Genomic DNA, 26,135 nt, shown 5'->3' on the forward strand with positions numbered 1-26,135 from the left:
TCATCTTTCCTTGTATATTTGGGCAAGAAGCTTGGGTGTTTCTATCCCAAATATTTGAAGATTTTGGGAGAAACACAGGGCTTCAAACTTCGAGCAGGCTTCATGGTATTGGAAGTAGTTATCTTAGTAGTAGTAGCAATACCTGCTTTGTGTGTAACCTCACAGAGGTGTTTCTGCCAAAAGTTATTAGTATTAGTTTATTATTAGTATTATTTATCTTCAAATATTGGTTTAAGGTTTTCAGACATCTGTTTTAGCCTTTGTGGGTGCAACCTTTAAGTGTGAATTACTCTTGGTTTTGGTAAGCTGTTGTTGCAATAATAAAAACAGAGTTTGGAAAAACAAACACCTGGCTGGTGAAAACTTAGTGTGGGCTCACCAGCTTTAAGGAATATGGTTACGAAATAAGTTTGCAGGACTCCACTGGTATCTGGATTAAGCAGGAGCTCTCTGAGAAGATGCCAGAGGGTTTCTGGTTCTTTGAGTAGCTCTGCTTTCGATCAGATAAAGCAATCAACACGTTTTGTTTCTGTTTGTCTTCACAGGCGCTCGCAGCCAATGCTGGGACAGGGTTTGCGGTGGCAGAGCCTCAAATTGCCATGTTCTGCGGGAAGCTAAATATGCATGTGAATATCCAGACTGGGAAATGGGAACCTGACACTTCCGGGACCAAGAGCTGCTTTGGAAGAAAGGAAGAGATTCTGCAGTACTGCCAGGAGGTGAGTTTTTCTGTGTCATCTCGAATCTTCACTGCTGCTGAGGAATTGGATTCCGATTTAGCTGGTCAGTAGCAAATTAACCCTGCAGGAGACTAACTTGCGTTTGACTAGCTTGGTTCCCTGAACTGTCTTGCTGTGTTACTGCCCAGGAAGAGCAGGGAGGATGCTGCAGTGGGATTTAGGAGCTGCCTCTGATTTAGATCAGCTTACGCTGCCACAGAAAGTCCTTGGTCTGTAAGTCAGAGAGGTATCTGTGTCTGTCTTTGCAGGGGTTTCTTCAAACGTTCTGCCTCTGAGCCAGTTGAGCAGCATCTGCTCTGTGTCTGTGCAAAACGGAACCTGACACCTATTCTAATTAGGATGTGGCTGTGTTGTTCTCGGTGACGTGTTCAGATCAGCCAGAATATTAGAAAAATATTTTCAGCAAAATGTTGACAGTATTTTTAGGCTTTTTTACATGCTTCATTGTAAAAAACATAATCTGCTTTCAGTGTGCTCCAGATACACTGTCGCGTGTTGGCCTTGATAAGTGTCTTTAATTGCTCCTCTGAGGTGACAGGCACGTAAAATACCACAAGGAATGTGTTTTTTTAATCGGGAAAGTGATAGAGCCCTGTCTGGACTGGAAAATGTTTAAAACTGTTTTCCAAGGCTGATATAACCGGCGCTACATTTGGTTCACGTAGCGGAAGCCTAAGTATAGGTCAGTGTCTGGACTTGAGAACTCAAGCAGGACGTAGGGATCATATTAATACATCATAAATGGAGCAGGCATAAGGAAACCTGAGGAGGTAGGTGCATATTAGCTTGACAAGTGACGAGAGAGCCTGGAGATGTTACTAAACCCTATTTGTTGGCGATTGCCCTCTTCCAGAGGGTATCGTGCTGCACCAGACAGAATAGCACAGATAAATACTTCTGCTCCGCTAGCATGCAAAACCAAACACCTCAGCTTAGTGCCGATGAAGGCTCTTGCCCCTGACCTGGCTTTCTCCTGCCACAAAGAAGTGGTGACACATTCCATTTCTCAAGCCCTGTGTGACAAACAGCCGGGGGCTTTTTTATGTCTTCAGCTGTTGTAAGCTTGATCCAGAAGAGAATGTGTGTCCGCGTGCAAATTTGAACTTGTTTTTCTGTAGAGAATCAGCCTCGCTCCTTCTGGTTAGGAGCCACTTTGCACATTCTTTGTCCTTTCTGGAGAGAAACTTATCTCTGTGTCTTGTTAAACAGATGTATCCAGACCTTCAGATTACGAACGTCGTGGAAGCCAATCAACCTGTCAGCATCGACAGCTGGTGCAAGAGAGGGAAGAAACAGTGCAAGGACCACACTCACATTGTCGTGCCCTACAAGTGCCTGGGTGAGTGCGTGGTGTGAAGTGTGCGTGCATTCTTGTGGGAGGAGCAAAGGATTGCCTCCTGGCCTCTTACAGAGGGAATGACTGAGTTTATAAGGCTTCTCTCATATCAGGTTGCCATTTCCACATCCAGCTTCCACTTGAACGTTTTTATTTCCACAAGATGGAACTCTGCCTTTCTCGAGCGGATCGACAGCTTGATAACAGCTGTGGTGGAATAATGGTGCCTGGCGTGAAAAAGAAATCCCCATTCTCTCTGCAACTGCCATAAAAACCTGAAGGCTATTGTATTTGAGTATCACAAAGACATTGGGATTTAATACACTGATGCTATTTTCGTGGAGCTTTAATATTTTGTTGCCTTGGAGACTTAAATGCTCAGTGTGTTCAGGCTTCCTGCTTTGGTCTTGGCAAGAGATCCCCATTCTATTTCAATGACTATATTTAAACTTTGCTGTTTCAAAGAGGCCCCGCTTCTTGCAGCTGTATCCCATGTACCCACTTTGAACTGTGAAAGAATATGAGATAAACTGTGATGGATTTCGTGGTGCTTTCCAGAATCTATCCACCCACTTGCATCAGGCAACACGTTTAGCTTGTTTACCTTGTGGCTTTTGACCTGACGGTTGTGCCTGACACCGAGCTGCACCGCTCGTGTTCTTAGTAGTAAGCTTAGTCTCAGCTGGCTGAATCTCTTTTCAGTTATCCACTGGAAAAGACTTGCTTTGCAAGAAGTCTTGCACGATCTTGGAGAGTGATTGCTGGGAGCATTCAGTGGGAACCAGTTTTCATAATTTGTATCCGTATCTCAGGTTAGCATGTGGTTTGACATAGGAGAACACAAGCGAATCTGCAGAACTGTATGGGTAGTATTCTCCTGTATGTAATACCCTCTGCCAGACGATCATAAAGCACTTCATAATAAACGAAATTTGGTGTGGATACATCCTGGGAGAAAGACGCATCTCTTTATAGATGTGGAAATTCAGGTTTGAGAAGCAACCCAGCCCAGCTGATTATACTGAGAACTTCTAATGGAAATAAGGATGAAAGCAAGATCTCTGGATTTATAAGGAGTCATCTCTTTTAGAAATAATCCTCCCCCAAGCCTATTCTCCAGCAGAAAAATAAGCTGATTTTAGTGACACTGCCCTAAAATTTGATAAGCATTAAACTATCTGTTAAAAGTTTTTAATTAGTGTCTTTCACAGCGTTCTTGACTTGTTTGGCCGAGCCTGCCAAAGGCAGCTTTGGTTTTCAGATTCGAGTTGCAAGTCAGTAGTCCATACGTGTATAAAATACCTTTTTGTTGTCTTTAGTAGCCCACAAGTTGCTTGTTGTAAATGGACGATGTGTTCCTCTGGGGTGCGTATGACTCTTTGATTATAGTCGAAGCATGGTTTTTTTGTTCCCATTCCTGCTTGTGTCTTCCTTGCTACCTTAATGCACAAGCTATCTTGAGGTAGGATCTTGCTGTCATACCATGTTTAACCTTCTCCTGCCCCCCCCCCAATGAAAGCTCTTTTGTATTTCAAAGGTGAAGAGGGGAGAAGAGGAGAACCCATTAGCGCTCTCACTGAACTGTAAAATAAAGGTAACAATAGGATGATGAGAGCAGGGCTGAGCCTGGTGAGGTGTGAAAAGACAAACTGCTGACAGTTCTGGCCAAGCTGCTAGGTGGCATGGAAACACGTCTTACACCTGCTCTGATCGGAAAAGGGAGAGGGTTTTTCTTTTTTGACAGCAGCGGCCATGAATGGGGAAGGAGAACATTAATGCTCAGCGCGTAAGGGTTTTCCAATTCCTAGGTGAATTGAGAGAATCTTCCGTGTGTCTTATGCAAAGAGGCTAGGAGTCAGTGTTTTTCAAAATAGCTGTTTAATGGCTGCGGTTTATTCCTGATTATTGTATTTGATCAGTTTGAGTCTTTTGCCTTCAGTCCCCAGAGCCACAGTCTCTTGATTTTAAAGTTTGGTCAGTTTTAGCTTTCGTACCAGAAACGTTTTAACTAACCTCTCATGACAGGGAAGGCGGAAGGATTATTAACTCAAAATTGTAACTGGCCTGTTTTGAGAGAAGGAAATGGGGAAAATTTCTCTGTTATGTCTACTAGTTCAAAATTTGACTAATTTAAAAGGGATGATGAATGCTAGTTGATTTCGCTGTCTCGCAGTTGTCATCAGATAATCTCTCCCTAAACTCTACTTGACTTGCGTATAGCGCTTAGGAGAAGTCTCCATGAGCCTTTGGTATCAGTACTAAGAGGCTGCAAAGAAATTGGTCGTGCAAAATATTAAAATTTATTTTGAAAAGATCATGTTGAAGATTGATTGGACAGATAATTCTGCTCCCTGGAGACTCCGTGAGAAAAGGCATTTGACTTAAAGAACTTTTCTCCAGTTTTAACAAAGGATTCCTAAAGCCGCCAGTCATGTGTGCAAGGTACGTTGCTTTGAAGCCCTTGGACTGAAGATCTTTCCCTGGTCTTCTCAGAGTATCTAGATACCTCCTTTTTTTAAAATTACTGGATGTGGCATTTAAATCTGCAGGAAAGAAAGAAAAATCTCAACTTTGAGAAAATTTCACGTTTTGGATTCCAATGGCAATGTTTGTTAGGACTTCTGCACTAAGAACAGAAAATAACGCTCACGTAGTTCTGACACTTATTTGACGTGTGTTGGTACCAAACTGCGTTGTGGTGGAAATTTAGGCTAAATAGCTTTTAAGTCCAGCTAATACAGAGTCTGTAGAGCAGAGTGATTCTCCCTCTCCCTCCCGCCTTCCTCAAAAGCAGAAGTCTGGTTTTAAGATTGTGCCAGAATTTCATCATGCTGGTGAGGTTGTGGTTATGTAATGTTGGAATGCAGCGTATTTGCTGACTCTGGTTGTACTGGTTTTTGGGCTGTATAGTTTTTATTTTTCCAGCCCTCTATGTTTTGGTTAGGACTGTCCGAGTCAGGGAATGGGCTGCAGTTGATCCTGAATTAAACCATCTGGAAACTGTTGAAAACAAAACAAAACCAAACAAGACTTACTCGGATACCCAGATACAGAAAACATAGATAACACTCGTGGCACATAAACATTTCCAGGCTGTTACAGCACCAGACAGCATGAACTACCTTTGGTATGGTGCAGCTCATTTAGAAATTGGTGATTAAGTGGTTTGAAAACTTCCTTATGCAGATGCAATCTGCAATCTTTTCAAAGATTTGCGTGAAATCTCTTCAGTCAATCCTGGCTGTTCTATGAACAACTATTTATTAACTTGTATTGTAAACTTTGCCTTCAGTTCAGCCTTAGGGCTGATGATGATGATGTTTCAGCGATCGGCCCCTACTCCTGTTTTTACCTTGGAAACTCTGAGGCTCTGTTTTTCTGTAACTTTGCAGAGATAGCTGCTGATCTGACCTGTCCCCGTTGAGAATATACCAAACCCTTGAGGCACTTGCAACGAAGCGTGCTTCGGCGGAGTTCTGATATTGGCTTTGTTTTCTGTTGGAAGTTGGACGTGTGTGAACTACGGACGTTTCTTGTTTTTCAGTGGGTGAGTTTGTAAGCGATGTCCTGCTGGTTCCAGAGGAGTGCCGATTCTTCCACAAGGAGCGGATGGATGTGTGTGAAAGCCATCAGCACTGGCACACTGTGGCAAAAGAGGTAATTTTTGCTGCTGTGGCGGGAATATTTATTCTGGATCTGTCCACTTGGGTGCTTGGAGTATTGGAGCGTGAGAGCGTTTATCTCTGAGGTCTGTTATTCCCATGTTGCAGTCCATGGACTAAGGCAGGGAGCAATGAAAAAAAAATTTACAAGTACTCCAGTGACTTAAAAAACCTGTGTAGCTACCTGAGTTATTCTTCGCTCATGAAAAGCTGTCCTAAGTAGCTTGCCCACTAGGATGGAGCTAGGAATTGAAATCAGATCTCTAGGATATTGCTTTAACCCATGGCTCATCCTTCTTTCCAGGACAGAGAGCTGCGGTGGTCATAGGGTGTTTCCTATTTTTCTTGCACATTTTGCAACCTGCTGCTGCTAGGGATTTGGTGGGGAGTGCTTGCTTGGGGACAATCTGAGTTTCGTTGTGACTGATTAGTGGAGGTTTTACATAGGAGATGGATCATTTTCTCAGAATAAATCTAGCCCACGGCGTTTTTTGTGTCTGTTTGGTTTTTTTTTTCTATCTGACTAGCAAAAATGTTGCAAATTCTCGGCACCCCCATTTGAACCGGGGGTAATAAAAACAAGATCATGAGGAAATGTACCCGTTTTCCATTTTGTAGAAACAGCAGTTGTAGAAACAGCAACACAATGATTAGTTGTGATGGTGCTAGTAAAGATGAGGTTAAGGATGCACCAGTTAAACTTCCTATTTCTTTAAAATCCCGGGAGTAAAAAACCATCTAAATAAAGCTGTGCTAAAGGAATCACCTTTTAATTGAGGATCAGCTTGTTAATGTTCAGCAAATTTAAAAATCACTTGCTTTCAACATAGTTGGAGAACTTTTCCAGGAACGTTTGGCTCATTTTACATCCGTGCTGTAACACAGCAAAGCACAAAGGTGTTCTGATGTACATAATAAAGCCTTTCTTACTTCCTTCTTTTCTGGGGCGCCACAAAGCCGTGTATTTCCTTAGCTTAAGAGAAGTGTATAGACATAATGTCTGATCACAGTTTGCATTTGGCTTTTTCTTGAATTATCTGATTGATTTTCATCTACAGCATGTTAAAATGATCTTGACACAAAGTCCATTTGAGCGATTATTCACTTACTCCAATGTAAAGTTTAATAGATAAAGTTTAATGAAATGGCCAGCCCAGAAAAGCAAACAACAGTTCTGTTTCTTTCAAGTGCTCTCTCCCTCGAGTTGGCACAAAACGTCCAGTTATTTTTCCTGAACTTAGCCAGGCTGACATATCGGCAGTTGGGGGGTACCTGGTACGTTAACACCAGGAAGCGCTGCATGGCTCTGAATCTGGGACTTTTCTGGGGATTTTGCTTATGCTGCAGGATTCAAATCCAGTTCCTTTTGATGTTCAGACTTAGCTCGTATGTTGCTGTTGTCTTTTAGCTGGAAAATTTAGACCATCGGTAGCATTCTTGGGATCTACGATAGGCAAACTTTAGCTTTATCCAAAGCAAGAGCATGATACTAAACTGACATAAATGGGCTCCTCTTTCAGGCCTGTCTGACAGAAGGGATGATCCTGCACAGTTACGGCATGCTGCTGCCCTGTGGAGTAGACCAGTTCCACGGAACAGAGTATGTCTGTTGTCCTCAGACAAAGGTGGTGGATGAGGCTCTGTCCAAAGAGGAAGAGGACGAAGACGAGGATGAAGACTATGACCTTTATAAAAGGTAGGGTTCTTACTGGCATAGATGTTAACGGCCCTGTATGTGAAGTTGCTGTACGTGAATATTTCAGACAGTGACTCCCTTGCGGTGAGGACCGAGAGGAGAATTTCTGTGCTTTTGAAATGCCCAAAGGAGTGTCCCGAGCCTGAAAAAGCCTTGCAGAAGGACAATTGACTTTGCAGTGCTTCTATTACTGGAGGAGCTAAACAGCCCCCCTCCCTTTATCCTTAGACGGTCAAAAAGACTGTCTGATTGCTGCAGTAGGTACCTCCCCCAAATACGGTAGACTTCCAATTACTGAAAAGAAGCTGGTGCGAACACGCGAGGAAACCCCACCGAGCCAGAGGCATGGAGCAGCTCTGCCTGTGATAGCAGGTGTGTCCGTAAAGAGGGGAGTCCTCTTGCTGCCCGTGATGGGCTGATCAATAGTTGGTACATTTACTTTCCCCGTCTCTTGTGTTTCTAGAACAGATGAAAAGAGAGGCGTTACTCTGGTACATCGAAGGGTTGGCTGCAAAGTGATTAGCCTTAACTTTACCCCCTAACTTAACTGTATCCCTTCAGTGAGTTCCCTACAGAGGCAGGTGTAGAAGACTTCACAGGAACAGCTGTGGAGGAAGATGAGGATGAAGATGATGAAGGGGAAGAGGAGGAGGACGTGGTGGAAGACCGTGATTACTATTACGATAGCTACAAAGTTGACGATTACAACGAAGAGACCCCCACAGAGCCTAGCAACGACAAGGCTGTTTCCGAAAAAGAAGTCGGCAGCGACATGAAATGTAAGACACATTCTAGCCTACAGGCCTCTTGCTTCCTTGGGAGCGTTCTTGTTGGCTGTCAGTTGGTGATGGGTTTTTGATCAAGTCAATAAATGCCACTTGCAAGTTTTATTTGCCAGATAAGTTAGCAAACAGAGGAAAGCTGATGATGCTTATGTTTCAAGTGTTGAAATTAACTCTCTAGAGCATGGGCCATATGTTTCCAGATAAACAGCAGTTCTGCTGGCAGAAAGCCCAGTGTTTGGCACGTTGAACGAGCACCTCCATGAAGGTGCAGTGTTGAGTCAGAAAACTGTATCTGCGTAGGCTAATTTTGGAAAATCTTAAAGAGGCATTTGGGGTACACCAGGAATTTAAAATCCTAGTTTGAGGTGATTATCTTGAATTCGGTGTTTTATAGCAGTTTACGAAAAGGAAGCTAAAAGTGGTGGGCCGTACTCTGCAGAGGTGACATAAAGGTGCCGTCTGGCCATTTAAGGTTGAGGAAGATACTTGGTGCTGCCTTCATAGCCGTTGCATAAACCCTTCTCTTTCGTGACAGAAAGTCAGCCAACACAATTGGCCCAATTTTATGATACGAGTAATACATACTTACTGCGGTAGCAGTATACACTATACTTGCGGTAGCTTTTGTTAAGTGGTAGGTGCCATTGCAGAGGGCATCTGCTGATTGCGTGGTGCTTCAGCGTTATACCATGTCCTATACTTTACATGTAGAAGTGTCTGCAGAGGAGGGAGGAGGGGAGAGGGAATGAAATTCAATTAGCTACAGATCACTGAATCATTGCCAGCAGTTCTTGCATCTTTTTGGTAAAATGCCAGCATGCTGCAGATAATTTTACTTGCTGAAACAAGGCTTAGCTCATATATGTACAGGACTGTTACAGATCTGCAGGTGTGGAAACAGAATTGGAACAATACGATTGGGGTGTCTGTTTTGGGGGTACGCAGTGTTTTTTCCCGGAAGTACCATGAACGGTTGCTAACGTCAACACCGTATCTGTTCTCTTGCCTCAAAATAACCCAGCTGCTTGTATTGCCTGCTTATTGGAAGCAGTCCACGTGCCGTGGCTACCTGGAGTTTCAATATTTAGCGTGTAGATGTTTCAAAACTTAAAAACCTAGTGGCTAAGATTGCCGTGGCGATCATGTTCCTTTGCTTAGCCTGCCTTTCCACTTGCTCTTACACCTCACCTTTAAGATGTGGAGTGTCTATCCAGGCAGAGTGCAGCGGAATAGGACACCTTTGAATGCTTTAAGCAGCCCTAATGGGTTTTCTTTCCATCATGTTGGTTTTATACAGTGGAGGCTTTACCACTGGGACACCCGAGGCGTACCACTGCGGCATCAGCAAATAGCTCCTTGCTGTTTCAGCCTCTAGCTGAGGAGAAGTCACTCTAGCAGATGAGAGCTCCATGTCGAGACAACTGCCCGGGTAGCCTGCTGCTGCGCGTTCGCTCCAAAGCACCACGTGCAGGCGCTGCCCTGAATAGCGCTTTGCAATCCTTGTGGTGGATGCTTTTGCAATGTTAAAAATCCCCCAAAACTGACAAAAGCCCTTTGGCTGGTGAAGTAACGATGCTGAGGCTAGCGCTGGTGCCCCAGAAGAAGGTGTGAACTAAAGCCACTGCTGCTTTGTCTAAGTCGCTCGGCCAGGCCTGTGCTGCTCACTAGCTCATGTTCTAACCCGTCTCCACACAGCTGTCTGCTCCCAGGAGGCCATGACAGGGCCCTGCCGGGCTGTGATGCCTCGTTGGTACTTCGACCCTAACAAGAGAAAATGCATTCGCTTTATATATGGAGGCTGCGGAGGCAACAGGAACAATTTTGAGTCAGAGGAGTATTGTATGGCTGTGTGTAAAAAGATGAGTAAGTCCTGCCTCCCACTGGCCCTTTTGCAGCTAGCCTCTGTCTGTCTGGCGTTTGGTGTCTCCTCCTCCTTGCCTGGGTCAAGAGAGGATACGTGTGTAGCTCATCCTTTTGGTTCTGGTGTCTGCAGCAGTTCTGTCTGTCCTGTTGCAGCAGTCTCCTCTTGTCTCCGCTTCTCTAGGTCTTTAGGGTGAACTTTCCTGCGGAAAGTGGCTCTCGATGTCCGCTGTCTGTGCTCACCGTTGGCTTGCAGCTCTTGCTAAGGGCTTAGTTGTCATCTGCCAGACCTATAGCAGGGACCAGGGGCTGTCTCTAACCTCTTGCAAAAACGCATAGCTTGCCTGTTTGCATAACTGGCTTTTTTTCCCACATGTATGGAAGGAAGCACTTGCTTTCCCCAGTCGTGTTACCGTGCATATGTTTGACCAGTCGGTCCTGAAGAGCAGGCTGCTACTCCTCACCGTTCTCCTGGTAGTAGGCGTTTTCTTGCTATTGTGTTTTGGGGAGATACCAGAGAAGTAGTATAGAATTCAGATTCCCACTTTCAGCTGGGTTTGAAATATGAATCACGACTCAATCCCTGCATTTTTGAGAGCTTGAGGTTTTTGGCACCAATTTCGACTGGCTTTTATGTCAGATGATAAAACTACCAAAAACATTTTAACCTCCTTATTAATCTTATTGTTGAACTCAGGCACTTCCACTTCAGCTACCATTAAAGCCTTTTGAAAGGCTTTTTGTGTTATCTGGGGCTTGGCAGTCTGACTATACAGCCATAATCCTATTTACAAAATGGGCTTCATGCAAGTGCTTTAGATTGGGCTGATCTAACTGAAGTGGTGAAATAAAAGATGCGGATGTCAGGAGCTTTTTGTACAAAAGTTTGTCCTGTTACAGAGGGATTTGGGGCTGGAAAGAGAGTTCTCTGTGTCCGAGCTTGGTTCAGAAATGCCGTGAGCAGGTCCAGAATACAGTACTGGTTTGACGTTGTCCCTTGCACACAACAGTTCTTTCCCCTTCTTCACTCCTCCTTCCCGAGTTAGAGTAGAGGTTTGTGGATTCAGGCGCATGCTAAATTGCAAGGTAAATTTTTTTCTGAAGCGTGCCGTCTTTCAATGACGTGTTGCGGTTTTTTTTCCACCCAGATTACTAGAACGGTTGAAAGGTTGCCTTAACTTTCCCTTTCTGCCCTGCCTCTGCTAAAGGACAAGAACGGAGTGCATCACGTTTGCCGTAGATCCTTTCAGAAAGGGCTCTGGGATGCGTAGTTTCTAAAACTGTAGCACAGAAGCTTTGTTCAGCGTTTCCCGAACTGCGGTCTGTGGAGTACAGAGCCCCTGTTGTGGATTTTGCAGATGCTTGAAATTGTCTGAAATTTTATTTCTTCCCTTGTCGGATTTGAATGTCTTGAAGATAGAAACCGTCCAGTTCATTGGACAAGTCGGTTTGTCACACTGAGCCTCCTTCTGTTGCTGTCTTGTCTAATATCATTGCCTGTTAGTCTTGCATGATGCATCTGGTAGGGAAGGTAGGTTTGAAGTGTAAAATATTGGGTAGTGCTTTGTGCAGATTTATTGTCAGGCTCCCTAATCATATTAATGATGTCTGGAGCCAGCTTGTCAGCGAACAGCTAATGCGCAAAATGTCATTTAAACTATCCAAAGCCAATGTGAAGGGGAAGAGAAAACAAGTTCTTTATTCTGCCATCCAAGTCATTCTGTTGCTGGAGCTGAATAATGCTCGTCTCAGAACTAATGAGAAGACCGAACAGGTGCTGGTTGCCGCAGTGCATTACTGTGCTTTTGGGATGATGTAACTAACTGATGTTGCGCAGTAAATTGGCAGCCTAAAGATACCAAAATGGACTCCTGGTAGGTGGCGGTTCAGTAAACTCAGTCTGCCAGATCGTTAATTATGCAGGCGTGGAGATTCCTCTCCCTACCTGTCCTTTGCAATCCAGGATCGCAGTTTTCTGAACCTGCGCTTACCCTTACCCTCTCTTTGCAGTGCCAACTGATGATGTGGATGTCTACTTTGAAACCCCAGCTGATGACAACGAACATGCCCGCTTCCAGAAGGCGAAGGAGCAGCTGGAGGTCAGACACCACAACCGCATGGACCGGGTGAGCGTCTAGCTTTAGTCTTGTGTGCTGCGTTGGCGTAGCTGCTGCCCGTGTTTTTCTGGACAAATTGATGGTGAACTGACGTTCTTTCCAGTCGCCAGCCTTCCGTGTGTTTCTTGCAAAGTGACCACACTGCGGCAGTTCGATTTTCATCTCTTCAGAGCGTTGGGAGAGAGGAATCACTGGGGACGCTTGGCTTGCTGCTCAGAGGGCTTAAGTGCTAGGTTTAAACCCCGTAGCAGCTCTACTGTGCCTTCAAAACCTAGCCAGGCTGTACAAGGATCTGCCTGTGAAGGCAAATCAGCTCGCAAAGATCAGACGTAGCGTTGTGTCTTGTTGATGTGTTCTGTCCTTTTCTTGTCCAGGTGAAAAAGGAATGGGAGGAAGCAGAACACCAAGCCGTAAATCTCCCCAAGGCAGAAAGGCAGACTCTCATTCAGGTAAGAGTCGAAGGACCTAGAGAGGAAAGTTACTGGTGCTTGGCCTTTACCTTCTCAATAAACTAAATGAGAGGTTGTAATATTCAAAGCCGAAAGGCGACCGAGGTGGAAGAACAGCTTTCCTGTTCTGTCAACAGCTGCCTTTTAGAGGAGGTTTGATTCAATTGCGTGCTTTGTTCTTAAAGCTGGAGATGATCCGATGCTGTGCCAGTTCCTTTCCTAAAACCAGTAGTAGGAAGCTATGTCACCCCTCAAGCGTAGCGACAGCAGAGCCGAATTGTAACTTCAGACCTTTGGCCTGTTTTGCGCTAACCGGTGGCCTCACAGCCCGGTTCGGATTGGCCCTGCGGACACACGTTTCCTGTTTGGGCAGACTTGGTGGAAACCACTTAGGCAGCAGATAAAGCTGGTTTGCTGCCAAAATGCCAATCTTCTGCCTTATGAGGAGAGTCCGGTTAGACTGAGAAGTTAATCAGGGATATTCTCAGTGTGGGATTGTTAGGGGTAGGCTCTTCTGGCAGTGACAACTCTGTGAAGTTCCCTCAAACCAATATACAGCTAAGTGACTGACTCCGCCTTTTAAGCCCGCTTTGGATTTTATCCCGGAACCCGGTTTTCTCTCTACGTTTTTTAACGTACGCCACTGTTTGGAAATATGCGCAAGTCCAAAAGAGTCTGTCGTCATCTCTGTTGAAACATGACAATGCTTAATGGACTTCCCTGGTTCGTTTGGAGATGTGGGTTATGACCTTTCTAATAGAATATGTAGAGATTTGATCTGAAGGCGCGCTGGTGAAAAATCCCCTACGCAATATCTTTGTAAACTTTTGCAAATTCGGATTAATGGCTCTGGGCTGAAGGGATCAATCCTGTTTCCACATTGCAGGGTCGAGGGAAAGAGTTAACACTGTGTCATTCGTTCAGCACAGGCTGGACCTCCCAACCCCAACGTGATCTTTATCTGCAAGGCCATTTGCCCTCTTCAGACCTTTGAAATGGCTTGTGAAGGAAGTTTGGAAGGCACATTGTCACTATTGAACTTGTAAAGGTGAAATCTGCATCAACGTTTCTCAGTGCCCTTCTCTCCTAGGACGTGCAGTGTGACAGGCTCCATTTGTTCTAAGAGTTATGTGAGTGAGAATAGGTGACCCTGATGCATACAGCGCGTTGCACGCAGACTACTTTCTTTGTTCTAGCATTTCCAGGCAATGGTGAAATCTCTGGAGAAAGAAGCAGCAAGTGAGAAGCAGCAGCTTGTGGAAACTCACCTGGCTCGTGTGGAAGCCATGTTGAATGACCGCCGTCGGATCGCTCTGGAGAACTACCTGGCTGCCCTGCAGGCCGACCCGCCGCGGGTGAGTTTCTTTGCAACAAATTTTTACAACAGGGTAACACCGGGTAGGGTGGCAGGTGGGAATGGCTTGGTGAGAAGACTGCCTGTGACTTACCAGGGCAGAAGCTGGGAGTAGGTTCCCGGTAAAGCTTTCTCCGTCGTGGCAGTTTGTGCTGCGGACCTAGCAGCGGGTCTCCTAATGGACTCACTCTCCTTTCTGCCTGGTTAAAAAACCCTCCGCTTTGCTTAGTGTTCATAAGGCATAGCGGTCTGAGTCAAACAGACTTAACTTAAAGAGAAAATATCTAAGAGGTTAACGCAGATGATTGATCCGTCCAGTAACAAAGCAGGCTCACATCTGAAGTAGTATATTTCAGCTGTGAATTTTGAATCAAATGGATTTGAACTCTTCCCCTCCTCATATCCCGCAGCCCCACCGCATCCTGCAAGCTCTGAAGCGCTATGTTCGTGCTGAGAACAAGGACCGTCTGCACACCATCCGCCATTACCAGCACGTCCTGGCAGTTGACCCAGAAAAGGCTGCACAGATGAAATCTCAGGTATAGGAATGTTTCTGTCAAGGGAGGCATTGTTACCCAGCCCTGGCTGTCGGAGACTCTAGAAGCCGTGCGTCGAGTCCTGACGCGAATTTGCTGGGTACTACAGCAACTTCTCCTACTTGTGCAGAGACCTCCCATTCTGTATGCGTATTGCCTGTCACCAGGTACGCTGCCTGTGCGATATTCCTTGGTACTTGACTCGGTGTTAAAAATCGGAACTCTGGTTTATACCTGAATTGCTGTTGGTCACAATGACAAGTCTAGGGGTTTAGAATGAGTTCGGTATCATTTTTGTGTTTCCTTTTGTCAAACAGCCATGAAATTATTTGCCGGGGACTTCCTCGCTTCTTCCAAGACCTCGTGTCCTTGCGTTCCTTTCATTAGGCTTGTTCTTCACGATGCCTGTGTTTTGGGTTCGTGGGAGTTCTCTTGTGCCTCTGCAGAGTTACTGCCTTGTTTTCAAAGCATAATACAGAACCTTTGCCAAGCGCATGATCATCCTTGTTAGTTTTATTAGAAAGTCTGTTTTGATGAGTTTATTTTGTGCCTTTGCAATATATTTTACTCCTGAACAGCCAAAAAGTCATTTTCCTTCTGCTGGGTAGTGTACGTGAGTATACAGCTTCAAGTGGATGTCAAACCTGGCCATTGTACTTCTAAGAGTAGTTGCAGATATTCCACAAATCTTTTGAATTATGTCCCGATACTTATCTTTACAACCCACTTTTAAAATGTTGGAAGATGTACTGAAAGGCCCAAGATTCACATTAAGAATGGCCTGTTAACACTGAAAGGTCTGTTCATCAGGTCACGTCCTTCCACAAGTTCGGAGAGAAGCAGAGAGAACTGACTGTGCAGTCACAGCTGTAGACATGTAATCTGTGTTTTACCAGTCCCATTTCACTGGGGGAAAAAAATGCTTTATTACTTGGCTGCGTAACCAGCAGATGGAAATACCGTGGTTTAAGAGTAAGACAGGAAACGGAGTCTGTTACTGTCACCTCTGGCGAGGTGTAGAGTGGTGTTGCAGTGATTTTTCTAGAAGCGATCGTCACGCTTGGAAGTGCCTGGTCCCATGGGTTTCATGTCGTCTCTGGGTGCTAGCGGTGTACCTTCAACTCTTGCCTCTCGACTTGTCTGTCGCTGATTCTATGATTCTTGTTGAGCTGCGCATCCGCAGAAAGACCGGTAGCAGCTGTGGTATTTACAAGCTGACGTTTGGCTTGTGATGCGGAATATGTGGTAGCATTTTCAGAGACAGCTTAGCATATCGAGCACAGTCCACCCTGACCCTTTGTTCCGATGCTGCCAAAGCCCAAGAGGGAGTGTGCGAACTGTATTCTTAAGCTAAAACCTAAACAGTCCTTAATTCATTCTGAAGGCCGCAGCGTCAACAAATCGACATGCGAGGGATGTGGGTGGTACGGTTCAATTTCCATTCGCTTTACTTTTCAGATGCACTTTAAGCTCCTCAATCGATTCCCTTGACTGACAAGCTGCCACATGTAAAATTAAATTGCTTTCATCCTTGCTCTTAAAGATCAGGTAGACATCAGACTGTAAAACAGGTCCATTCAACTCCTTAGCTTTTTCCAACGTTTGGCCGTCCATATAAACGTTTTTCTTGGTCTGCGTGATCCCTGATTATGCAGCACCCTCTTCAGGTCAGGCTTGACTTCACCGGTGAATTTAATATGCTAGGGAAGAGCGATCTGAGGTGGCGTAGAGTTTGAATTTATTTCTCAAATGAAGGGAGAACGCTGTTGCCAGTGGTTGGGTGTGGTGGGTGTAAGACAAATGTAATGCCACCGTTGTTCTAAAAGGCACCTTTGTTCCGAAATCAGAGTCGATAAATAATATTGTCTGCTCCCTTTGCGTGTATCTTTTCTAGTGGTCAGGAATGATAATCCATTTAATAAAGCACTTGCTTGTAGCTGCTGCAGGAAATGAATTATGACCGTATCTGGCATATGGGAAATACCAGCTTCAGTGTTCCCAGTGGAGAGCTGGTTACAGCAAGAGTCAGCTGAATCCTCTCTCTCACCCCCAACCTTTCCCAACACACTGAGCGCGCCATGTACAAAGAGCCAGTTCCAGTGAAGCGTGACGTGTTAGAGAGCATCGGTCAGAGAATTGGACTAGATGGGCCTGTGTCCCGTTCTGTTGTCTGTCATGGCAGATCCACCAGTAGTAGATATTTTATTAAACAAGTGAAGTACCGGTACCAATCAAGTGACTGACAGTCTTTGCCTACTCCAACACACTCTTGTACATTTGCAGGTGATGACACATCTCCATGTGATTGAGGAGCGGATGAATCAAAGCTTGTCTCTGCTCTACAAGGTGCCATATGTGGCTGAAGAAATCCAGGACGAGATTGGTGGGTGTCCCTGTGTGCCAGCTCCCGTGCCACTGTGTTAGAGTAGGAGCTTTTGTATCAAGACTGCAAGCTCCTTTGAGGGGATGCCCTCGACAACAAGCGCTTGGGCTTAGGCTTAGGCTTAGGTACCGCAGGGCAGACGCTCTCTGGGCTTTGCAACACAGCCAGTCGGAATAGCTTGTTCCTAAGAACTTTCCGTTTAAAAAAAGTCACCAACATTCGGAATAGCAAAGCTCGCTCTCGAAGGGAGATGAAAAAGATCCATAAAAATAAGCAGATGCTTTCCCGCTTTATAGGAGTTTAATCCCATCTTGCCAAAACCCCTTGCCACATCAAACCTCTTGGCCCTTATTTGTATCTATTTCTAGCCAACGCCTTTACTGAGAATTCCAGATGAGACTTCAGAGCGTGCAAGATAAGATAACCTGGCAGCCCTGAGCAGTGTTCCCCTGCAGCCCTGCCTCAGCCAGGTTCAAACCATCTGCCCCTTTCTGTTCCTGCCAGGCTTCATGCAGTTTGTGTAATATTTCCTCTTATTCCTTTCAGATGAGCTGCTTCAGGAGCAACGTGCGGACATGGATCAGTTCACATCCTCCATTTCTGAATCCCAGGTGGATGTCAGAGTGAGCTCTGAGGAGAGCGAAGAAATTCCCCTGGAGGGCAAACCTTTCCGTCCGTTCCAGGTGAAAACCTTCCCAGCCTTGCCTGAAAGCGAAGGTATGTGGAACTGGAAATTGGGTTCACTGGCTTTACAAAACGTAGGCGCTTTTTCTTAGCCGGTAGGCTCAGCTCGGTGGAACAGAAAACTCCATCCCTTTGGGTGATTTAAGAGTAAAGCAGTCGCCCCAGCAGTACCCCTCAGACTCTGCCTCTTGGAAAGAGGCAGTGCTGCTAGTAATTTGCACTGAGCTGCTGTCTTGATTTTCCGATTCTTCTCTTTGCAAAATAGTTTTATCTCTCTCCATATTGCAGCGAGTGTTACGTTTTTACTGTGTGGCTTGACTGTGGTATTAATTTTCAGTCTTTAACCAAAACGCTGTCATGTAATGTTAAGTCTTTGTGACGTGACCTGCTGAAGGGCTGCAGGAATTCTCTTTGTTTTTTTTTAAAATACGTACCTCTATTTTTTTGTATCACCGGGTGTTGACAGCTGGTGTGTGCGTGTGTATTTATTTTAAAAACGCTTGAACAGAGTCCTGAGCTTAAAGAAAGCTGTAGACTAAAAGCTTTTCCCAGGGTCTGAGTCAGAAATCATGCGCAAGCCTTTTTTCCTTTCTCTCTTAATCTCCTTTCTCTGCTATTTTTGTTTTTGTTTTCCCTCCTGCTAGATCCTCAGCCGGATTTGTACCATCCAATGAAAAAAGGTTGGTTCTAAGCTGCTCCCTCACAGTGCTTTCGATCACTCTCCTACCTTCTCAGTGTGTTTGATAGCTTCATTTTAGTTTCATACTCACCTTTGTTTTCATTTCCCTGCTCTCATTTAGATCAGTAACTTTCGATTTTGCCTGTGTAGACCTAGCGTTAAAGAAACGAGCTAGCCTGAGCATCTAAATGATTGTGTACGTTCCTCTCTGATGGGCTCGGCAGGCGTCTCAGAGCGCAGGGAGTAGCTTCTTTGCCCTCAAGAAGTGTGGGCCTAGCAACCGGGCAGTACTTTGCATCTCTTCACGTGTACTCGTGTTCGACACTCCTCAAAATAAACCTTGCGGTGCTGATGGTAAATGGTCTAGAGGCTCTTCTGCCTGCTGTGGAATCTGTCCTTACCGCCCGATGACAGCGCTGAACTAGGAATGAGAGCAGACGTAGGCTGTGATTCCCAGCTAAATGTCCTCAGAGATATTACGGAGTGCAGCTGGTCTGGGACAGATAAATCAGGAGATTCCTTCTTTGTGTCTGTGGTCTCCTCGGCATCACCGTTTCACACGTAGCATCTCTCCGTACTAGCAAAGTCCTGTGTGATTATCCATTTCTCCTTTAGCTCATTATTAATTCTGCAGTAACTCGGTGCCCGGCTAAAAAGGGGCCGCCTGGGCTTTAAGAGCAGCATAGGAATATTGGCATTAAATTAAATCCTCTGTTAGCGATACGGTCTCAGGTAAAGATCTGGCCTGGCTGATCTGCTACCACAGATCTAGTTCCTGAAGTAGAAGTGGAAGGCTAATTCTGAAAACGCTCTTGCAGAGCGGTGGTACGTGTGCTGTGTGTGGGGAGTAAACCCAGCATTTTAATCTGCCTTTGGTTCCGAATATATTGTGCGGAATCTCAAAGGAGAGCAAAGGATTTTGCTAATAACCATTTAATATGAACACAAATAGTTTTGTAACATGGTGAAGGCCAGATAGCTTGAAACTATTCTCATTATCGGCGTTTCCCTACAAATGTAAGTCACCTTCATCCCTCTTGCAGAACAGCGTACAGCTAATTCAGTGTACTGACTGCTCTGGAAAGAATTGGGACAGCCTTTAGTTTGATTTTTTCCTTTTTTTTTTTTTTTTTTTTTTTTGGACAACTGCTTTGTTGCCTTAAAGATGATAAATACAGGCTGGTTCTCCCCATTGAATGGTTCTTCCATTTGGGTAAATGGAAGAGTTTCTGACGACTTGGGGGCAAGATTCTATCCTGCGCGTGCCCCTTCTCTCCCTTCCCTTTTCATTTCACGAGGGCTGCTAGGGAGTTTTGGGGCTTTTTTTGTGCGTGTGTATGGGTTTTTTTCCCCTGGGGAGTATATAATCTAAACTGTGCCTTTGAGCTACGTAGAACTGGGTCTGTTATTTGGTACAGCGCTCTGTGACAAATAGCAAAGCTCAGTGCAGCAACTGAACTCCCAGCCCTGGAGACCATGCTGCGTTGGCTCCTGAGAATTGAATAAAGCAACCATAGGCCAAAAGCTGACACAGGAGTTCTCTAAAAAGTATTTGTGGCTAGTCTCTACAGAAAATCCCAATCATTGACTTTCACAATAACATGACCTGCTTTGACAGCCGTGAGAAGTCAGACTGGCAGTCTTGGCCGTGCTTGGAATCTGATTACTGTCTCTAAAGACCTGTACCGGGGAAAGGGGATGCACTAAAACCCGAGATGCTTCTTTTGGGAGGAGCTGGAGCGAAGCGTTAGTTTCCTTGGCATTTTCAGGCAGTAAAAGCTTGTCAGTGTAAAAACTTGCCTTGGAGCCAACTAGCCTTTCCTTGCATCTCATCAAAGAACATGCTGCCAATTTCAGCAGCAGTTGACATCATGTCTTAGGCAACCTGCAAGCTCAGCAGCTTCTGGAGAGGTATATGCAATCACCGGCAAAGTGTTAAGTGCTGTAGTAATATTTCCCCCGCCTCGTGCTCCTCGTTGGAGAGACCCCGCTGTAGGTCTGAGGCTTCACTGTCCTCCTGCTTTTGCATTAGGGAGGCATAAGTGTTGTGCCTACCGATAATGGAAAACTGGCGTTCTCCTAACTCGCTATGTTATGTTAGGTCCGAGTACCTTGCATCTGGCTCTTCTGTTATTGATCTGATCATTTACAAACGCTTCAGATCAAAACAGTTTATGCAGAGCAGCCACCTTCTGTTAATTGATATTCTTCTCTTGAGCCTATGCTAGTTTCAGCCTAGAAATGGGTGAGTGATGTTCTGGTACAAAGGCTAGTGTAGTTCTTTGCTCCTCCCTTGCCCTGGGATTTATTGTTTCTGGGCTAGTGCCAGATACGGGACAGCAGCTCATTACAGAGCCGCGCTGGGTGACCTTGAAATCCTCATTCCGGAGGCGCTTGCTGATGCGCTTGATTCCAAAAGAATGGGTGATGCTGACCGTGCGGTTGAGAGCGTTCCCTGCGCGCCGGCTCTCAGCAGGGAGGAGACGCGTACTTCCGTCACGGGGGTCGCGGTGAGGTGGTGGTGACCCGGGGTGACGTTTGCAGAAAGGAACTGCGCGCTCACGATTTGCGTTACGTGTTGCCTTGGACCTTCCCTAACAGCAGCACCTTAACAGTATGGTATTTCTGGATTTACACTTCAGGCTGTTTTTGGTGAGTCTTGTCTGCTCCTCTCATTGCCACCTCATTTCCCCTCATTAACAGAACCCCCCCCCCGATCACTTGTCACCGTAGCATAGCTTATGAGCTCCCCTTCTGACACAACAGCATGAAGACAGATTAATAATCAGCGGTCCATGCGGTTAAACACGCTAGCCATGGCAGCTCTGCAGAGAGTAGGTAACCCTTCCTAAATGTCACTGGGGGCTGACTAACGGTCCCTGCCTTGCTCTCTCGGTGCAGGTTCTGGCATGACTGAGTTGGACGGCCTGATCGGCGCTGAAGAAAAAGTGATTAACAGCAAGAACAAAGTGGATGAAAATGTGGTGAGCCCTCCACCTTTATTTTGTACAGCAAAGCCTGCCGCGGACACTAATTAATAGCAGTGGCTTATTTCCATGTCTCCTTCTTGCTTACAGAATGTCAGTGTATTCATTATCCATATGGTGTGGGGGAGTCAGTTTTCTGACTATTGTAGGCTCTTAATACTGATTAGCATCAGAAGGGTGGGAGGGTGAGGGAAGGAGAGAGATCTGGATCTTTGGCAGTCTGAGCAGCAGAAGTGTCCGATTTAGTAACTGCTTTCCCTAGCTGAGACCCCTTGACGTGCCTCTATTTTAGCTGGGTAGCTTGCTGTCTGAATACACCAAACGCTGGTGTGTTCCATCTGTCTTCCCACCTATTTTTCATGGCAAGAAAGGCCTTACCACCTTCTGAAGGTCAGCGGCCCAGTCGGGATTAGCTCTATCTACAGTGTAAAGAATTCATTAGGTCGGAGTGGCAACCGACTTGCCTCAGTTCCCTGGCTTTTCAAAAAAAAAAAAAAAAAAAAAAAAAAAAGACCCTCGGCTTTTGGGAGTTCCCTTTCAAAATTATTTTAAAGCCACAGGTTAGATCTGACACGACAGAAATGCTGTGTCCGAGGCAAGTTGCCTAGTTTTTAAATCGGGTCTTCCGTTTGAGGTAGTCTGAACGTCCAAATGGTTGCAGTACTAACTCAGGTGGCTTTAAAAGTTGGAGAATATCCCACGCTGTTGAGAGCAGGGGAGAGATGGTAGGTGGTTCTGAGCCTTTGCGAGCATTCGTTGGAGGTCTCTTGTCTGCCTTCGTAGTCCTTCTCCCACCTGTTTTGTACGGCTCCTTTCATAAAACGCTTTTGTGACTGTTTTCAGGTAATTGATGAAACCCTTGATGTGAAGGAAATGATTTTCAATGCGGAGCGTGTCGGTGGGCTGGTGGATGAGCCGGTATGTATGTGGCTACCGAGTCTAGCCGAGTGATCGGCGAATTCCTAAAGCTGGATTTTGGTTCCTGTGTGTTACTGAATTCCAGGGGTTTGGTGCCTTGACGCTGCTCTGGGGGGTCACGCAGAGTACAATGCAGTACGGCATCTCTGCGTAAAGATATAAACAGTAGACGCACGTAGATGCTAACCTACTCTTGAGTTGCAAAAGTGTTTTGTGCGATAGGAAAGCGGTGTTGGTCGGTGCCTGTCCAGAATGCCTGAGTGGGGAAACAATTGTGTGTTCGTTATCCTTTTGGTGAAATATTGGGAGGTGAAATATTGGGAGGTGAAATATTGGGAGGTGAAATATTGGGAGGTGAAATATTGGGAGGTGAAATATTGGGAGGTGAAATATTGGGAGGTGAAATATTAACACCGTCTAGTGTAATCAGTCGTGTCTCGATACCACGGATGGTTGAAGACCTTACTGGCAGCCGCCTTTTAGGTTTGCATTTAGCAGCGCATCTCCCGCAACGCTCTTCCTCTACCCGCTCCGTTGTTTTCTTCCCTCCAGGATAATGACAACTCCCTTCGCGATGACTTCAGTTTCAGCAGCAGCGCCCTTATTGGTCTGTTGGTGATTGCTGTTGCCATAGCTACTGTTATAGTCATCAGCTTGGTGATGCTGAGGAAGAGGCAGTATGGGACCATCAGCCATGGAATTGTGGAGGTGAGAAACAGCTCCTGCTCCGTAACCGGGGATGAAAATAGTCCGCATTGAATCACATGTTGTGTGTAGGGGGCGAAGATGGCAGTAGCTGCCAAGCCGTCAACTGCTCTGCTCCTAGCTAGATGGGACTTAACTCTGTAGATGCTGACACCTTCGTGGCTTATTTATTGGCATGCGGGTATCGGTCATCGGCCTGCCACGCTGGGACCTGTCGCTTCACAGTTGCATTCGCTTGTCACAAGGAATTCAGTTAGGCTTCCCGGTCTGGCTCAGGGTAGGATTTAGCAGTAAATGAGCTTTCCAGGCGATATCTTTAGCAGGGGAGTAAGTCAGTCAATCTGTAGCAGTTTGTCCTCCCAACTAATGTAAGAACTATTAAGGCAGCGTGATCGGCTGAACGCTGGGAAACGGTTCCTTCTTCTTCCTTCTCGTTCCAACATGCACATTTCTAATGACAATTTAATGGAGTCTGGAGAAAGCTGCTTTCCCCCTTTGCCCAACCGATGCGGGAAATTATAACGACCTCTTTAACGAGAGCAGCGGTCCCGAATTGGTAACCTTAGCTAACTGACTAGAGGTTTGTGGAGAACATCCCCAAAGAGGCAAGGGCAGGCAAGGAGGCATTAGCGCCCGAACGAGGAACTCTGTTAAGCAGATTATTTTCTGTGGCTTACCTTTTTTTCCTGTTTACTGCTTGCCACGGTATTTATCCAGCGTTTGTCTGTCGGCTCTTGTTGCTATGAAATAAGGCCTGCAAGTACCTCCTTTGACCGGTAACCGTCTGGTCTTTCTAAAGGTTGACCCGATGCTTACCCCAGAAGAGCGGCATCTGAGCAAGATGCAAAACCACGGCTACGAGAACCCCACTTACAAATACCTGGAGCAGATGCAGATATAAAAGAGATGAAGATACGACAGCCCTGACCGGGAAAGGAGCAGGGCGGAGGGCCAAAGTGGTCCAGCGTTTTGGATCAACTACTGACCAACAGTTGCTTCGAGAGGACTTCATCTTACATTCAGAACTCCTGGATCATTAAGACTATAATTACTACTGTAGAGTTGCAATTTCCATTCTTTTAAATGGGTGAAGAAATGATAATATAACAATATGATATATAAATCTCCTTAAATGGGAAAAATGAATCTATTGCAGATATTTGACTGAGATGTAGTTTTCCTTTTTTTTTTTTTTTTAATCATCTGGAAAATACCAGTTCCGTTGTACTGTTGTCTGATACAAGCTCTATATATATAAAATGGGAGAAGTTGATTTTTATTTCTGATAGACCACCTGTATATTGAGGGTCATTTGTACCAGCCCGCCTTGTAAAAAGGAGACAGTTGTGGCTCTTCAGTCATTTTGGCTTTTATATATAAAGCAGTATTCTTTTTTCCTTCTTTTTTTTTTTTTTTTTTTAAAAAAAAAAAAAGTGAATTTCGCTGGGAGTTGCGAAGAGATTAATTTAGGGATAGGAACTATGACAGCATAAGCAAGGAAGCAATTGGGAATGGTAACTAACAAAAATCCTTGTAACGAGAAAAAAAAAAGAAAAAGAAAAAAAAAAAAAAGAAAAAAACCCATCCTCATATGCCAGTGATTGCACCCTGCTGCTTAGCAGTTGGGGCTCTAGGAATCAAGACTCCCTGGAGGCAAGGAGTTAAAAGGCTTCTAGCATCTCTGTTTATAGTTATTCTAGTGGAATGTTAGAACACGGTTTGTGCATACTGGGGTCTGCACATTCCCCTTTCCAGATTCAGTTCTGCTCTAGAGTTGGAAGTTCCTGGTATTGAATTTAAATCCTCCGTTCTGAACCAGTTTCCTTCAGTACTCACCTGGCATTAACAGCCCCCTCTTGCTACTACTTTCTAATTTTCCCCAGCTCTCCTGCCTCACCGACCTGGTAAGTAGTGAAGAGACGCAGGTTTTTGAGCCTTTGCCTCTCTTTCGGTGATGTTGGGCCATAGGCGCGGCTTTGGGTGTTTGCCCAGAAATGACAAATCACTGCAATAATCAGTACCTTGGGAGCTGATGAACGTGGAGCTCACTTGAACAGGAGGGGTTAGAACAGCAGTTCGCTCAGCTGGGGCTAAGAGAGGGGTAAGTTGGGAAAGGGATACTGCCTGCTTTAAGGGAAATTGGATGCATAGGCCCCGGGAAGAACAAAAGGGGTATTGTTCCACTCACCATCATGTCTTTGTAATGCTTGTATAGTTGGTGTTAATGCTCACGGCTTTTTTAAATCTGGAGGTTCTGGTAACCTGTGGTGTATTTTTTCTATTTTTCCTGTGACTTTCTTTTTTCTCCCCCCTTCCGTGTCTCTTCCCACTATGCACAGATTTACCTGCAAACTCCTTAGTGTGGTCTGTGGGGAATGTACAAAGTTTAAACACATCAATAAACACTTTAACTTCCAGATCGTTTCTTCTCTTTATTCACGGGCTCGCCTGAGTTTCTCTCTCCTCCCGCCGTGTCCTTGCCAAACCTGCGGAGACCTTTCCCCACCTTTTTGTCCACCTCCGCTTCGGCAAAAAGGAACGTGCTGATCTTGAAAATGTATAGCTGTACCCAAAGTCTTTTGCGGTACTTCCAGATCCTGCTGACCTTTGCGGAGAGAAGGAGGTGCGGTACTAAACCAGCGCCCGGGACTCCTGAAGAACACGGCGTCCTCGCGCTGCAGCCCTTAGGACGCTGGAGCGCAGGTCAGTTAGAGCTGCGGCCGCTGGCTGTCATCTGCCCGTCCGTAGAAGACGTCACGGTCAAAATGCGGTAAAAATGCCGGCACCGCTCCCCGGGTGAAGGCGGCCGCTGGCACGGCTCCTCGGAGCGAGCGGAGCCAAAGGGCTCTGCAAAAGCAAGCTGTTCCTGCCGCTCGGCCGTCCGAGCGAGCTGTAGGAACAGATCCAGGTGGTGGGCGAGCGGATTTGGGTAGCACGGCGATGGTGCCGGCTTCGCGCTCGGAGCCTGTGTTGCCCGCGAGCCTGAGAAACAGGGTTGGACAGAAGAAGGGGGGCTGCGGGAAATCTTCGAATTCGTAGATAAGAGGGCGTAGAAAAAGCCAGGCCTCGAACAGTGACACGGTTTCCCTGAGTGCTTCCCGTCGTGGATGGCCAGACCCGAAATGCTTTGAAGACGTAAAGAGCCCGGGGCAGTAACTGGCTAACTACGGTTCGCGTTTACTGTGTCACTTCTAATGTTTTTGTTTTACGAAGGGAAATACCTTGACTGCTTGGTTTAACTTTC

General features: G+C 45.7%; 1 protein-coding gene across 8 annotated transcripts in view; it reads left to right on the plus strand.

The window, feature by feature from the left end:
* APLP2 (amyloid beta precursor like protein 2) overlaps positions 1 to 25,308 on the plus strand; it is a 48,022-nt gene extending 22,714 nt beyond the window's left edge. The window contains exons 2-18 of one of the 8 annotated variants that reach the window (XM_075173061.1): positions 546 to 719; positions 1,950 to 2,079; positions 5,621 to 5,733; positions 7,259 to 7,434; positions 7,996 to 8,213; positions 9,915 to 10,082; positions 12,090 to 12,205; positions 12,571 to 12,645; positions 13,842 to 14,000; positions 14,410 to 14,538; positions 16,819 to 16,918; positions 17,465 to 17,635; positions 18,247 to 18,282; positions 21,183 to 21,265; positions 22,112 to 22,186; positions 22,739 to 22,894; positions 23,691 to 25,308. In XM_075173061.1, coding sequence (XP_075029162.1) covers positions 546 to 719; positions 1,950 to 2,079; positions 5,621 to 5,733; positions 7,259 to 7,434; positions 7,996 to 8,213; positions 9,915 to 10,082; positions 12,090 to 12,205; positions 12,571 to 12,645; positions 13,842 to 14,000; positions 14,410 to 14,538; positions 16,819 to 16,918; positions 17,465 to 17,635; positions 18,247 to 18,282; positions 21,183 to 21,265; positions 22,112 to 22,186; positions 22,739 to 22,894; positions 23,691 to 23,792 — 2,181 coding nt within the window. In that variant the 3' untranslated portion in view covers positions 23,793 to 25,308. The remainder of the gene's footprint in view (positions 1 to 545; positions 720 to 1,949; positions 2,080 to 5,620; positions 5,734 to 7,258; positions 7,435 to 7,995; positions 8,214 to 9,914; positions 10,083 to 12,089; positions 12,206 to 12,570; positions 12,646 to 13,841; positions 14,001 to 14,409; positions 14,539 to 16,818; positions 16,919 to 17,464; positions 17,636 to 18,246; positions 18,283 to 21,182; positions 21,266 to 22,111; positions 22,187 to 22,738; positions 22,895 to 23,690) is intronic. The other 7 variants (XM_075173053.1, XM_075173054.1, XM_075173055.1 and 4 more) reach the window with 7 other exon arrangements.
* The last annotated feature ends 827 nt before the right edge of the window (positions 25,309 to 26,135 follow it).

The sequence above is a fragment of the Calonectris borealis genome, chromosome 24 (assembly GCF_964195595.1).
Source record: "Calonectris borealis chromosome 24, bCalBor7.hap1.2, whole genome shotgun sequence".
NCBI classification, from domain to species: Eukaryota; Metazoa; Chordata; class Aves; order Procellariiformes; family Procellariidae; genus Calonectris; species Calonectris borealis.